This window comes from Salmo salar, chromosome ssa01 (genome assembly GCF_905237065.1).
Source record: "Salmo salar chromosome ssa01, Ssal_v3.1, whole genome shotgun sequence".
NCBI lineage: Eukaryota > Metazoa > Chordata > Actinopteri > Salmoniformes > Salmonidae > Salmo > Salmo salar.
This window is the reverse complement of record NC_059442.1, coordinates 59,129,797-59,146,138: the sequence shown is the minus strand read 5'-3', so window position 1 is coordinate 59,146,138 and position 16,342 is coordinate 59,129,797. Positions and strand designations below refer to the sequence as shown.

General features: G+C 44.7%; 1 protein-coding gene across 2 annotated transcripts in view; it reads left to right on the top strand.

Annotated features, from left to right (window-relative positions):
* LOC106606490 (heat shock 70 kDa protein 12A) overlaps positions 1–16,342 on the top strand; it is a 43,896-nt gene that overhangs the window by 21,733 nt on the left and 5,821 nt on the right. The window contains exons 4-10 of one of the 2 annotated variants that reach the window (XM_014202722.2): positions 498–684; positions 3,708–3,812; positions 3,992–4,108; positions 7,971–8,142; positions 13,759–13,845; positions 14,469–14,573; positions 14,919–15,177. In XM_014202722.2, coding sequence (XP_014058197.1) covers positions 498–684; positions 3,708–3,812; positions 3,992–4,108; positions 7,971–8,142; positions 13,759–13,845; positions 14,469–14,573; positions 14,919–15,177 — 1,032 coding nt within the window. The remainder of the gene's footprint in view (positions 1–497; positions 685–3,707; positions 3,813–3,991; positions 4,109–7,970; positions 8,143–13,758; positions 13,846–14,468; positions 14,574–14,918; positions 15,178–16,342) is intronic. The other variant, XM_014202731.2, reaches the window with a different exon arrangement.

Below are 16,342 nucleotides of genomic sequence, written 5' to 3'. Positions count from 1 at the left end.
TGGTGAGGACACACTACTTGAATTTGTGTGATTGACCTTGGACGTGTCTTTAGTCTGCAGACATTTTAGTTCAGGTTGGAATGTTGACAGGATACATGAATGTTCCTATGCATTCCACCTTATTGAGCCATATTGAGCACTTTGACACAAATGGAGAAAATGCACTGCAGGGAACTGTCTGGGCCCTTAATAATTTACCAGTATCATTTGCAAGTAGGCCTACGTAGTTTTCAACCAGTTGTTTCAACAGATGAAAGATAGATTCCACTGGGCACACACTGGTTGAATCAATGTTGCTTCAACGTAATCTGTCAACGTATTGTAACGTGGAATAAATGTGGAAAATACATTGGATTTGAAAAAAAGTAACAACCAGTAATGTTGTCATCTCATTTGAACCTGCATTGTAAACATTGAAATTAGAGTAAAACTTCAACTGAACTACATTGACTTAACCAAGTTTCTCATTGGTTTAAATGTTTTGTGTTCATTCCCAGACGCTGGGAGGGCGGCGACCCCGGGGTGTCCAATCAGAAGACGCCTACCACCATCCTTCTGACCCCGGACAGGAAGTTCCATAGTTTTGGCTATGCAGCACGTGACTTCTACCACGACCTGGACCCTACCGAGTCCAAGCACTGGCTCTACCTGGAGAAGTTCAAAATGAAACTCCATACAACTGCGGTAAAGACACACACACTCGCGCAAACACACACTTCCCTTATTACTCTGTGTCTGCCCTTGTGCAGGTCTGGCAGCTTGGTAGCCCTTGATCAAGACTTTCAGTTCCATTACATTACACATAAGAGTCATTGGACGAAGGCGTCTTCTATATGGGGGAGTGTTGTTAAGAGCCCTGATGCTCGGTCTGTACATTAACACGCGCCGCTTGCGGTACAGTTTTGGAAGCATAAGGACCTTATCTTTCATATCAGCGAGAAATAATAAAAAAGACATAAAACGTTAAATTGAAACACAGGGTTAGTGTTAGTGTTCCCACACGGCCGAATCTCCATGTTAGTGTTTATGGAAAACAGACGGAAGATAGAGTCGACTACCTGTGCTAATTAGCTTTCTGCATCTCCTAACACCTGTGTGTGAACGCAAGACTGAAAAATACTGTCAGTTGCAACTGTGTTAAAGCCGGTAAAAACAGAGTACAGCAGTTCCTCAGAGGAGGAAGTGGAGGACCATCCCTCAGTACATTTCATAAAAATAAAAATTGTAAAACATTGGAAAAAGTTTTAGATTAAACTATACTAAATATATTCACGTCACCAAATAATTGATTAAAACACACTGTTTTTCAATGAAGGTCTACAGTAGCCTCAACAGCACTCTGTAGGGTATCACTATGGTGTAGCCGGAGGACAGATAGCTTCCGTCCTCCTCTTGGTACATTGACTTCAATACAAAACCTAGGAGGCTCTTGGTTCTCAACCCCTTCCATAGACTTACACAGTAATTATGACAACTTCCAGAGGACGTCCTCCAACCTATCAGAGCTCTTGCAGCATGAACTGACATGTCCACACAACCAAAGGATCAGAGAATGCATCTAGTACTGAAAGCATAAGCTAGCTAGCACTGCAGTGCATAAAATGTGGTGAGTAGTTGACTCAAAGAGAGAGAAAGACAATAGTTGAACAGTTTTCAACAAATTAATTTCTTCAAAAATGAAGGAGAGTTTCAGTTTCACTTATAGTTAGCTTACGCACTTTTGTACATCACGCAGTAACGTACAATTATTTTTGCGCACAAAAAACGTAATACTTCCACGTCAACTGTAATATGAATACAATTGTAAAGCACAATTTCTCCCCTTTCCAGCAAAATCAATGACGAGACCTTCATGATGCCCACCTTTGCATGACTGAAGAAGGCAATGAGCTCCATCTGGTCTTTTTAAAAATGACGGGTGGGGAAGCGAAACCTACTGCGTGATAGGGAAAGGGGGAGATAAGCCGTGTTGGGAAACAGCTTTTTTCACTGATCTGTCCAACTTATCACCTTTAAAATGTAAATAAAACACTATAAAGAGTTTATATAATGTTTCATTACATACCTATTTGAAGGTTTGTGTCGAATTTGAAATGGGTTTTTAGGGCGGTGTTAGTCATCTTCAGAAGTAAACAGCGGCTGTCGCGGCTTTTGAGAGCCATGTTGGCTTGCAGTAATGACGCAAAAAATGTATGCATTCAGTTGTACAATTGACTAGGTATCACCCCCTTACCCTGTCCCTGTCCCTTTCTTGTTTTTAATCTGCGAGAGAAGCGCTACACCTGGTGGAGAGAGGCTGTACGATACTGAATGAGTTGCATTATGCGTGCTGTACGTTACGTCATGGCACGTCACAATTTAACGTACAGCGTCAGGGGTTAGTCAACAGTACTTAGCTAGCAAATGCAGCTGGCTAGTTTAGTTACTCAAACACCCGGCTCAAACAGAGGGATGCTATGTTAGCTAGCTGGCTATGACTATCCAACACAACACTGGAACTCAAGTTAAGCTTTTGGTTTTATTCATTTATTGCCACTGGGGACTGCCGGTGTAACTGCTTAATGACTATATACTGTAACGTTACTGCATGATTGTAGCGGGATTACTAATGCATTAGTACTATTAGCTAACGTTACGTTGACTAGGACGTTACTTTAGCTAATATGGGGACAACGATGTAGGCTGTGTGTAGTGGTTATGACATGGTTTGGCTTGGAAAGGTTTTTTTGCCTGGTCACATACAGCTGATGTGTTGTTCATTGAAGTCCACAATGAAGAAAAAAGGTGAGCGGAGGAGAGTGCGTAGAGGATAGAAGGAATACGACGTGGCTGCTATGAAAGTGAACTGTGTTTATGCGGGATCAGGGGTGTATTCATTTACACCCTAGATAAGATGATGTAGGCAAGAGTGTGCAAGGTGGTGAATGTGTCACTGTCTGTCCATGTGTCACTGTCTGTCATCTCAAATATTTCTCTCAACTTGTGTGCACCTATGTTGTAAACTTTCATTCATAGGCTTGGTTGTAGCCACCTCATGATGGGTATAGGGACAATTTGAGTATCATGTAGTAGCCTAAACCTATCGATGTTACATTGAGCTGGGTAAATGGAATATGAATGAGGGTCATCCAACATGCTGTAATGGAAAGTCCATGCTCATGAAAAAAAATTGTCCTCCCTCATAAACAGCACTGACCGCCACTGTTGTACAGTAAGTGTATGTTTTGCATTTGTGAAATTATTTTGACGTGATATGAAAGCAAAGGGATTTATGTTTCCAGAACCGTACCGTAATTGAGAATCGATTCACGTTTAGAAGGCGTATTTGGCTGTTTTGGCTTCCAGGGCCAATTCACCTCTAACAGAACATGTAAGGTCCTTGGACTGTCAGGAGTAAGGTTAGGCTCCTCTAGTCCATTATTGGGCTAGCAGCTTGGCTGCCCTGAGCTGACATTGCAGCAAGCTCTTGAAGTTCTGTGTTCTGTGCCAAGTAAGAGGTAACACCGCCAGTAACTGTTGGCTCAGGCTACTGTTATTGAACATATTTCACCATAGAGGTAAAGTGGACACGATTTGGATGAGGCTGAGTATGTTGACTGGGTCTATCTTAGTATTTATCAGTAGATGTCTGTAGGGTGTTTAAATGAAAAGATTACGATTAAGTGGAACTTTAGTTTTCTCTGTCGTCCCTTCTTTCCCCCAATCAGAATCTTTCCATCGACACAGAACTCCATGCAGCCAATGGGAAGAGAGTAAAAGCTATTGATATTTTTGCATATGCTCTGGCGTTCTTCAAGGAGCAAGCACTAAAGGTAAAGTATTACCAGATTCTACTGCATGATATATTACATGCAACAACAAAAAATACATTTGTTTCATATATTGAATACATGTATTATTAATTAAAAGTAGCATTTAATGCTCAGCGATAGTGCTGATGTTATGGTGGGTCAGGGAACATAGATGCCGTGCTTGATGTGATCCCGTGCAGGAGTTGAGTGACCAGGCGGGTGCAGAGTTTGACAACGCAGACATCAGATGGGTCATCACGGTGCCAGCCATCTGGAAAATGCCAGCCAAGCAGTTCATGAGGGAGGCAGCCTACAAGGTGGGTGGGCCCCTGTCAATGAACCCACATCCATGTGCACACGCATGCAGTCACACAGGGAGGCACATGCGCTCATGCATGCATATACACGCACATTGTAAGGTTGAATGTCAAATATTCCTCGTTTCAAACGACTGTCTGTCTGCTGTAGTCTGCTTTCAACAGCTCAAATGACAAGCTTTTGCCGCTCAAACCATCTATCTCCCTCAGAGTAAATGATGCATCGGTACAGTCTCGCCGTTAGCTCTCGTTTGGCAGAGGCACTGCAGGTACTTGGGAGAGAAAGTGATGACGGTGCATGATTAACTTTACCACCCTGGCTGCTGCTGTGATTTATTACCTATAGGAGAGAGGTTGGTTGCTGCTCTGGAGCTGCAGTGCCAGACAGTGACGACTACTCTCCTCCCCCTCTTTCTCTTGGTCTCTCTCCTGTGTGAGGGTAGAGCGAGAAAGACTGATCCACCACGACTGCAGTAGAGGAGAGGACAGAGAGGAGCGGGAGGGCAGCTGGAGGGAGCCACCAGGGAGAGGGATCATTTCATCACTACGAGTCGTCCCAAGAGAGAGAATTTGAGGATAGGACAGTGAGACAAGGGATAGCAGGGAGGGGGTGCATACTGAGGATGAGAACAGAGGAAGAGAATGAAGGGGATATTGTGATAATTCTCAATACGCTGTGAGGGAAAGGAAAATAAATAAGACAAACACCTTGGTTCGACAGATCCCTACAAGACAGTGTACTGTAACTCCAATGTATGATATTCCACAATACACACATGCCAGCTTACAGCATAGTAAGACAGGCAGGGTTGTTTGTTTTCCCCCAGAGGAGAACAGTGGTGGGAGGGAACTGCAGAGAGCTGTGCGATGGGCACATGGTAGTACGGTGTGGTACTCTGTGTAGAGGAATTTCAGGGGAGAGGGCTAGAGGAGGGGGTGTGTGGGGAGGGAGGGGTGTTTGGGGAGGGAGGGGTGGAGGAGTGGGTGTGTGAGGAGGGAGAGGTGGAAGAGTGGGTGTGTGAGGAGGGAGAGGTGGAAGAGTGGGTGTGTGAGGAGGGAGAGGTGGAAGAGTGGGTGTGTGAGGAGGGAGAGGTGGAAGAGTGGGTGTGTGAGGTGGGAGAGGTGGAAGAGTGGGTGTGTGAGGTGGGAGAGGTGGAAGAGTGGGTGTGTGAGGAGGGAGAGGTGGAAGAGTGGGTGTGTGAGGAGGGAGAGGTGGAAGAGTGGGTGTGTGAGGTGGGAGAGGTGGAAGAGTGGGTGTGTGAGGAGGGAGAGGTGGAAGAGTGGGTGTGTGAGGAGGGAGAGGTGGAAGAGTGGGTGTGTGAGGAGGGAGAGGTGAAAGAGTGGGTGTGTGAGGAGGGAGAGGTGGGTGTGTGAGGAGGGAGAGGTGGGTGTGTGAGGAGGGAGAGGTGGAAGAGTGGGTGTGTGAGGAGGGAGAGGTGGAAGAGTGGGTGTGTGAGGAGGGAGAGGTGGAAGAGTGGGTGTGTGAGGAGGGAGAGGTGAAAGAGTGGGTGTGTGAGGAGGGAGAGGTGGGTGTGTGAGGAGGGAGAGGTGGAAGAATGGGTGTGTGAGGAGGGAGAGGTGGAAGAGTGGGTGTGTGAGGAGGGAGAGGTGGAAGAGTGGGTGTGTGAGGAGGGAGAGGTGGGTGTGTGAGGAGGGGAGGTGGGTGTGTGAGGTGGGAGAGGTGGGTGTGTGAGGTGGGAGAGGTGGGTGTGTGAGGAGGGAGAGGTGGAAGAGTGGGTGTGTGAGGAGGGAGAGGTGGAAGAGTGGGTGTGTGAGGAGGGAGGGGTGGAAGAGTGGGTGTGTGAGGAGGGAGGGGTGGGTGTGTGAGGAGGGAGGGGTGGAGGAGTGGGTGTGTGAGGAGGGAGGGGTGGGTGTGTGAGGAGGGAGGGGTGGGTGGGTGTATGAGGAGGGAGGGGTGGGTGTGTGAGGAGGGAGAGGTGGAAGAGTGGGTGTGTGAGGAGGGAGAGGTGGAAGAGTGGGTGTGTGAGGAGGGAGAGGTGGGTGTGTGAGGAGGGAGAGGTGGAAGAGTGGGTGTGTGAGGAGGAGGAGGTGGAAGAGTGGGTGTGTGAGGAGGAGGAGGTGGAAGAGTGGGTGTGTGAGGAGGGAGAGGTGGGTGTGTGAGGAGGGAGAGGTGGAAGAGTGGGTGTGTGAGGAGGGAGAGGTGGAAGAGTGGGTGTGTGAGGAGGGAGAGGTGGAAGAGTGGGTGTGTGAGGAGGGAGAGGTGGAATAGTAGGTGTGTGAGGAGGGAGAGGTGGGTGTGTGAGGAGGGAGAGGTGGAAGAGTGGGTGTGTGAGGAGGGAGGGGTGGGTGTGTGAGGAGGGAGGGGTGGGTGTGTGAGGAGGGAGGGGTGGGTGTGTGAGGAGGGAGGGGTGGGTGTGTGAGGAGGGAGGGGTGGGTGTGTGAGGAGGGAGGGGCGGTGTGTGAGGAGGAAGGGGCGGGTGTGTGAGGAGGGAGAGGTGGAAGAGTGGGTGTGTGAGGAGGGAGAGGTGGAAGAGTGGGTGTGTGAGGAGGGAGAGGTGGAAGAGTGGGTGTGTGAGGAGGCAGGGGTGGAGGAGTGGGTGTGTGAGGAGGGTGAGGTGGAGGAGTGGGTGTGTGAGGAGGGTGAGGTGGAGGAGTGGGTGTGTGAGGAGGGAGGGGTGGAGGAGTGGGTGTGTGAGGTGGAGGAGTGGGTGTGTGAGGAGGGTGAGGTGGAGGAGTGGGTGTGTGAGGAGGGTGAGGTGGGTGTGTGAGGTGGAGGAGTGGGTGTGTGAGGAGGGAGGGGTGGAGGTACAGTACATTAGTATGTGTGAGAGAGTGTCACATGGGTGTGGCAGTCTGTCTGCGGCTGCAGCCGCCGGATAGAGACACCACTCTCCCCTCTGCAGTGAACAAAGAGGATGGGCTGGAGAGAGAGGAGGAGGAGGAGAGCGGGGAGAGAGCAATAGGAGACAGGATAGGAGAGATATGAGAGGAGGAGAGACGAAGAGGAGAGAAGCTCTTTAGACAGCTTGATCACCTGATATCTGCAGTGGAGGTTGAGGCACAGTAAGAGGGGGAGGATGTTTGGTTTGGGGGAGGGTGAGTGGCTGCGTATCTGCAGTGACTCAGCATCCTCTGGCTGGATCATTTATTACTGGTACTGGGGGAAACGAAACACCCCTACCTTACCCACGTCTCCCTCTCCTCCTTTCCTCCTCACCCTCCTCGACCCCTTCATCGCAACATGCAGAATCTCACAACGCACAGGGATGTGATGCAATGTTCAGCTTTTATACTTTGCCTGTCTTTTTCTGTGTATATTGTGGACAGAAACACAAACCAGCCAGAACAGCATGTTGATTGATTGGCCTTCAACTTAAGCCGTTGTTCGAATGCTGCAAAAGCAGTGGTTGCGTGTGGATGTTTCGAGAAATGTAATAGCTTTTGGGAATTCCTTTTATGCTAGGATTGCATGATTTATCCCTGGAGTATTTTCCTATTCATATCTGTGGCCTGCCCATGAGCCCAATACTTTTCCAAAAGCCACCCCTCCCTCCTCACATGGAACAGGATTATGTTTTAGATTAATGATGATTGTGTTAAATTGTTCCATTTCAGCTGTATATGGTATAGTGTTTTATTACTGATGTAGACATTGTAACTTTGATGTTCCTAAAATAATTCAGTAAAAAGTTTGGTGCTGACAGCCATATTGTCTTACTTTCTATTTTGAGGTATCTTGAATCCTTAACATACACTGAATATTTACCAATGAGGGGATGTTTATAGTAACTTACTAGGACAGTTATTCACATTGCTGGTTTTATTGAGGTCATCTTTCTGAGACCTGTTAAGGAAAAAGCTGTTGTCCAGTATTTCCTGTTTGTGCTCTGCCGTCCTCTAGGCTGGTCTGGTTCCACGTGACATCCCAGAGCAGCTGATCATCGCCCTTGAGCCCGAGGCAGCCTCCATCTACTGCCGCAAGCTCCGCCTCCACCAGATGATTGACATTGGCACCAAGACCAACCAGAACGGTTTCAGCCCCACTGAGAATGTGGGGGCAGGGATGACCCAGGGTAATTCCCACCCCCCCGTCACCCCACAGGCCAATTAGAATATGAGCATCACATTGAACGTCACAATAATGTACCGTGGTAACATTTTGCATCCCCCATGTAACGATTTCATATAGTATGTGCCTCTGAAACTAATCTTGGACTATAGATTGGTTATTGGTCGACAAGCATGTTTATCATTCCAAAAAGAGTCAAATCTGTGTCTGTAGACTTCATTCTGGATAACTGTATTCACGATGGAGAGGTAGTGGTGGCCGGGGAAAACCGTCTTCCCACTCAAGTCAGGTCACAGGTTACTGCAGTGATATTGTACGTTTATGTAAAATGCTGCTAATAGAAAAAAAGAATCTTAAACATACATTTCCTCTCAACGGATAATGTGCATGGGACAATATCCTCAACCCTAACATAACTTTTATTTTCATATTCAGATACAAAAAAATGCATGGATAAATACAAATCATCACATTCTCCATGTCTATTTGCTTTTGTTTCTGTTTCCTAAAACGTGCACGAGCCCTTGAATACTATGGGGAAAATGAGCCAACAACTATTCGTATTCAGGATGTAGCACGGAAAATGTACTGATATCTGAATGTATAAAAGGTCATTCAAATACTAAATAATGCCACCTTAGAACTGGTCCGTATTATCCAATGAAATCCAATCTCATATTTGACACCCACGTGAATCAGCAATAGCAAATGACCATAAACTCCCTCAAGCCTTTCCTCTCTCTCACTCATCGATCTTTTGTTTCGGGAAAAAGTTGTGGTTCTCCATAGATCATCTAAACAAGAGATTTAGAAGCTTAGTGCCCTTCAGTCCTATCTCGCTATGCTGTTGACTAGGGATAGGACTAAACCACACTCACACTAGCAATCACTTGCTTGAATGCATTTATTTTAGTTCAACAGCTTACCTTATACGTATAAAGGAGGTTGAACTTCTGTACAGAAGCTGAAGGCTATGTTATGGTTATATAGCAGTACTGTAGCTTTAGTTGGAATTCAATCTGGTTCACCCACACATACAGTAGAGGAAACCCTTTAGGACTACAGTAGATATGGTATACTGTCTTTAATAAGAACTGAGATGAGAGATGATGTACTGTACTGTATACGTTAGTATTGTTGATGCTTATTACTCACTGCAACAATATGAAAACAGAATTTGCTCTGTAACTAGACACTTGTTACCTTAAGGTTCTTGGATGAAGATAATTGATTTGATTTAATGTTCATTGCCTCCATCATGGTTTACAATGCTAACATCATGCTATTATAGAGCGGAAGTCTATTGGTGGCTCTTTGGAACAGATGTTTTTCTTTTAAAGACTCTCTAATGACCTGCTTTAAGCTGTGTCTGGTCGGCTTAGGTCCGGGGCTAAAGCTATGATTATGAGCACATACTGTAAGACTTGCAGAGTTTATACAGTACCAGTCAAAAGTTTGGATTCACCTACTCATTCAAGGGTTTTTCTTTATTTATACTATTTTCTACATTGTAGAATAATAGTGAAGACATCAAAACTATGAAATAACACATATAGAATCATGTAGTAATCAAAAAAGTGTTAAACAAATCAAAATATATTTTAGATTTTAGATTCTTCAAAGTAGCCACCGTTTGCCTTGATGACAGCTTTGCACACTCTAGGCATTCTCTCAACCAGCATCATGAGGTAGTCACCTGGAATGCATTTCAATTAACAGGTGTGCCTTGTTAAAAGTTAATTTGTGCAATTTCTTTCCTTAATGTGTTTGAGCCAATCAGTTGTGTTGTGACAAGGTAGAGGTGTTATACAGAAGATAGCTCTATTTGGTAAAAGACAAAGTCCATATTATGGCAAGAACAGCTCAAATAAGAAAAGAGAAACGACAGTCCATCATTACTTTAAGACATGAAGGTCAGTCAATCCGGAAAGTTCAAGAACTTTGAAAGTTTCTTCAAGTGCAGTCACAAAAACCATCAAGCACTATGATGAAACTGGCTCTCATGAGGACCGCCACAGGAAAGGAAGACCCAGAGTTACCTCTGCTGCAGAGGATAAATTCATTAGAGTTAACTGCACCTCAGATTGCAGCCCAAATAAATGCTTCACAGAGTTCAAGTAACAGACACATCTCAACATCAACTGTTCAGAGGAGATTGTGTAAATCAGGCCTTCATGGTCGAATTGCTGCAAAGACCACACTACTAAAGGACACCAATAAGAAGAAGAGACTTACTTGGGCCAAGACACACGAGCAAGTGACATTAGACCTGTGGAAATCTGTCCTTTGGCCGATGAGTCCAAATTTGACATTTTTGGTTCCAACTGTGAGATGCAGAGTAGGTGAACGGATGATCTCCGCATGTGTGATTCCCACTGTGAAGCATGGAGGAGGAGGTGTGGTGCTTTGCTGGTGACACTGTCTGTGATTTACTTAGAATTCAAAGCACCCTTAACCAGCATGCTTACCACAGCATTCTGCAGCAATACACCATCCCATCTGGTTTGGGCTTAGTGGGACTATCATTTGTTTTTCAACAGGATAATGTCCCAAAACACACCTCCAGGCTGTGTAAGGGCTATTTGACCAAGAAGGAGAGTGATGGAGTGCTACATCAGATGACCTGGCCTCCACAATCACACGACCTCAACCCAATTGAGATGGTTTGGGATGAGTTGGACGGCAGAGTGAAGGAAAAGCAGCCAACAAGTGCTCAGCATATGTGGGAACTCCTTCAATAATGTTGGAAAGCGTTTCAGGAGAAGCTGGTTGAGAGAATGCCAAGAGTGTGCAAAGCTGTAATCAAGACAAAGGGGGGCTACTTTGAAGAATCTCAAATCTAAAATATATTTTGATTTGTTTAACACGTTTTTGGTTACTACATGATTCCATATGTGTTATTTCATAGTTTTGATGTCTTCACTATTATTTTACAATGTAGAAAATAGTAAAAATAAAGAAAAACCCTTGAATGAGTAGGTTCGTCCAAACATTTGACTGGTACTGTATTTCTCGTATATCTTTACATTCTTGTAAAATGCTGAGTTTGTTTTCCAAAATGGTGCTCATAGTATCCCAAGTCTATATACTGGATTTTAGAACCGGCGACGACAATGTAGCACCATCCAACGGAATTATCTTCTACTCTATCATCTGTCTTTCCATAATAATTATGGGAAATGTAGTTGGTTTGAAATTAACCCTTTGATAGATGGTCAGTTTGTTTGTGCATTACCTTCAGTAGCAATGCAGAGATCAGAGAGAGGTTGGACCAAAAGAAAGGGGCACAAGTCAATATCCCCTCCCTAATGATGGTGTTTCCAACAGGATGTTATAACTCTTTTCCTACTGAGGTGTTTTTATGTTGGAAGGAAGCCTACGGGAAGGGAAAGTGTACTCTCTGTCCAGCTGCTGCTGTTTCCTCCTTACATTAACTTTCCCATAATGACCGCTCCTCTGTTCGAGCAGCTTTCACCATAGCTAACTCATAATGTTCTCACAGCATTCCCGGAAAGTGATTTCTTCATTGTGTTTTGACACGATGACGGAAGAGTTAATGGTGACATAGATAGACCCCACTCTCACACCCTCCTGAGGACTAATGGGAGTAGGAAAGTCCTCATTTCCCTTCATATTGTTTCCGCTCTATTGGAGAACATGTCCTTCTGACATCTTGGTCGATGTGTTCATGCTACTGCCACTGCTGTCCTGTTTTCAACCAGTGATTACAAGGTCCATATGTAATTAATGTCACCATTAGCCTGTAAGTGCTGATCATAAGTGCATTCTCCAGTTCTGAACATTTACAGTAGAATGTCCTTTCCTTGGCCAGCGTTCTCTCGTCCCTTTGCAGCTAATACATTTTTTTCCCCATAGGAAGAACATTTCATCAGCATACAGTTGAAGTCGGAAGTTTAAGTACACTTAGGTTGGAGTCATTAAAACTCGTTTTTCAACCACTCCACACGTTTCTTGTTAACCAACTATAGTTTTGGCAAGTCGGTTAGGACATCTACTTTGTGCATGACACAAGTAATTTTCCTAACAATTGTTTACAGACAGATCATTTCAATTAAAAGTCACTATATCACAATTCCAGTGGGTCAGAAGTTTACATACACTAAGTTTACTGTGCCTTTAAACAGCTTGGAAAATTCCATCATGTCTTCAGAAGCTTCTGATAGGCTAATTGACATAATTTGAGTTAATTGGAGGTGTACCTGTGGATGTATTTCAAGGCCTACCTTCAAACTCAGTGCCTCTTTGCTTGACATCATCGGAAACTCAAAAGAAATCAGCCAAGACCTCAGAAAAAAATTGCAGACCTCCACAAGTCTGGTTCATCCTTGGGAGCAATTTCCAAATGCCTGAAGGTACCACATTCATCTGTACAAACAGTAGTACACAAGTATAAACACCATGGGACCACGCAGCCGTCATACTGCTCAGGAAGGAGACATGTTCTGTCTCCTAGAGATGAACATACTTTGGTGCGAAAAGTGCAAATCAATCCCAGAACAACAGAAAAGGACCTTGTGAAGATGCTGGAGGAAACGGGTACAAAAGTATCTATATCCACAGTAAAACGAGTCCTATATTGACATAACCTGAAAGGCCGCTCAGCAAGGAAGAAGCCACTGCTCCAAAACCGCCATAAAAAAGCCAGACTGCGGTTTGCAGCTGGACAATGACCCCAAGCACTTCACAAAATAGATGGCATCATGAGGAAGGAAAATTATGTGGATATATTGAAGCAACATCTCAAGACATCAGTCAGGAAGTTAAAGCTTGGTTGCAAATGGGTCTTCCAAATGGACAATAACCCCAAGCATACTTCCAAAGTTGTGGCAAAATGGCTTAAGGACAACAAAGTCAAGGTATTGGAGTGGCCATCTCAAAGCCCTGACCTCAATCCTATAGAAAATGTGTGGGCAGAACTGAAAAAGTGTGTGCGAGCAAGTAGGCCTACAAACCTGACTCAGAAACACCAGCTCTGTCAGGAGTAATGGGCCAAAATTCAATAAACTTATTGTGGGAAGCTTGTGGAAGGCTACCCAAAACATTTGACCCAAGTTAAACAATTTAAAGGCAATGCTACCAAATACTAATTGAGTGGATGTAAACTTCTGGCCCACTGGGAATGTGATGAAAGAAATCAAAGCTGAAATAAATTATTCTCTCTACTGTTATTCTGGCATTTCACATTCTTAAAATAAAGTGGTGATCCTAACTAACCTAAGACAGGGAATTTTTACTAGGATTAAATGTCAGAAATTGTGAAAAACTGAGTTTAAACGTATTTGGCTAAGGTGTGTGTAAACTTCCGACTTCAACTGTATATGTTAATAAAATACAGTTTGAATATAAAAAACGGAAAATGAAACTCTAGATCCAAATAGTCTCACAATGGATTTTCTAATTCCTGCAAGTCAACACAGCTTCTGGGATGGGTACCTGCAGTTAGGCTATATGGACAGTTCTGCTGTTTTCACACATCCATCCTAGACATCATATAGCCCTATCATCCTGTCGCTTGACTTACATTGTATGACCCACACAGCTTCACCAAAGCGCTTCCACCCTTCTCACGCTCGGTCATTCTCTCTCTGTCAATAACCAGCCAAGGAGCATGTCCGGAGCAAACGGCAGAGCCGCACCTTTTTGGTGGAAAATGTCATAGGGGAGCTTTGGTCGGAGCTGGAAGAAGGTAGAGTCTCTTTCTCTCTTTTACGCTTATGTTTCTCTCTCCCTCCTCCCTCTATACAGTAATTGCTCCTGCTGTTTCTTATGCTACTGATCATGCATCGTGTTTGTTATTCGGTGCCCTGAAAAACAACAACCTTATGTTTATTGAGTGGGAGGATGTACCCTACTTACTATCTTTCTAGTTTTTGCTCATAACCTCATGCTTTTACAGTCTAATCGATTACATTTCTCTACTAATCAAATGCTTCCTGTAGGTTTGGCTGCATGTTGACATGTCAGTGATCGTATGGTTGATTACATGATCACATGGTGATTACTGACCACTGTGACAGTGTGGGCATGGTGATAGTAGGTTATCTACTGTATAAAAAGACTGAAATCCAGTATAGCAATTGGCTTATCCTCTATCCGATACACTGTATCTTGTTCTCTAATACACACTTGGGGTTTTAGGACGCGACGGCATCATGACTACTCATGTTGAACATCCGCTGAGTGTGTCCCAAAAACAAGCCGCTTTTAGAGGAAATTGTCAGAAGTCATGCTTCAGAGGCGCTATTGGCTACCGCTATAGTCTTCTGCTCCTTTGCCTCCAATGACGTTTCTCTCTCTCCGTGTCCCCAGGTGACCGCTATGTAGTGGTTGACTGTGGTGGCGGAACGGTTGACCTCACGGTCCATCAGATACGGCTCCCTGAGGGACATCTCAAGGAGCTCTATAAGGCCTCAGGTAAAGAGTGCTCAATGCTCAGATAGCAGCTTTAAAGGATGCCACACTGCTTGCTTAGCAAGTACCACTTCCTCCTAATTCATCCCATTCCTGGCACAAACTTGGGACCTCTGCCTTGCTAGCACGTGACCACCCTCCTGGAGTGTCTTACCAGTGTGCACCACACGGAAAGCTGGCTGCTCGCTGGCACAAGTGGGGAAACTTCAGGCTGAGGAGTAAATTTCACACATCCCCATGAGCTACACATGGACTCCTAGTCTCAAAAGGGTCCATGCATCCCCTCTGTTCTGTGGACTCGGTGTCATTTGAGCTCTTATTGACCGACACTCATTTTCACTTCCTCAGGCGGTCCTTATGGCTCCATTGGTATTGACTATGAGTTTGAGAAGCTCCTGTGTAAGATCTTCGGGCCCGACTTCATCGACCAGTTTAAGATCAAGCGGCCGGCTGCCTGGGTGGATCTGATGATCGCGTTTGAGTCCCGGAAACGGGCAGCGGCCCCGGACAGGACCAACCCCCTGAATATCAACCTGCCCTTCTCCTTCATCGACTACTACAAGAAGTTCAGAGGTCACAGCGTGGAGCACGCCCTGCGCAAGAGCAAGTGAGTGTGCGTGTGTGAGTGTGTGTATGATTGCAGAGGAGGGTTAGAGGATCGGTATAGGATACAGAATACACTGAAAGTCTAGAGCTCACCTCAACTCCCTATTGAGTGATTACCCGATTACCCAAGCATGTGTCTGAATAAGCATGTGCTAGCTGTCGGATGTAATATACCTTTACTTGGTGTATGTATCCAGGGAAATACACACACACACACGTCTCCTCTGCAACAGATCTCAATTCCATTACCCAAACGTTAAATGACCAACTTGCTACATATGACCATTACTATCCATTTGTTTGTGATACTGTGTGATAAATTAGATTAGATGCATTTTATTATCACCAGTGGATATTCATTTGGGTGCATGTGCTTAAAAACATAGGACATAATACCAAAACACACAATGCAATACGATACAGTAAAATGCATAGAAAATAGTGCAATACAAAATCTATTCAATGAGGATTACTTCTATCCATCTATCAGTTGTCCAGGCACTGGCAATGATTATCCATTATACAGTCTGAAACTGCCCAGTAAGCCAACCAGCGAATTCAGAATTCACCACCTTTCCCCCTCCACCACCTTACAGTCAGCTCATTAAGAGACGCGTCTATTGTACAATATAGTAGACTAGTGTCATTAGCTGACTAAGTATTCCCACTCTGGTTCATTCAGTTCAAATTACCTTAGATAAGTCTAAAATGCTTTCTTCCTGCTTATACACAGTAGTAAGTGCAGTAGTAGTGTTACACTAATAAATGTTTGGATCAGTATGTGCACTTGAATTCACTAAAGATGACTGAATAACTTGAAATAAACCTTGTCTCACTTTGATTCTATCCTGTAGTCTGGCTGTTAAAAGTACTGTCTTACATTACTATAGATTTTCATCCTGTATTAAACTCATGGGACCCTTAACGACATTCAGACGCCAGAAACCTGAGCCTCCAGAGGTCCTGCGGGTCCTCTGACTCATATCCTAAATGATTTACAGTTATGACTATCTCGCTGTGCCACAAAAGCCTTTCTGTGAAAGAGAGAGGTCACTGGCAAGCACACACTCACATCTAGGAGAATTCTCGAAAGATACCAGATGGATTCTATACACTCCTATAAGATCTGTTACAATACAAACACTGAGGAGGATGAGTATACAGTA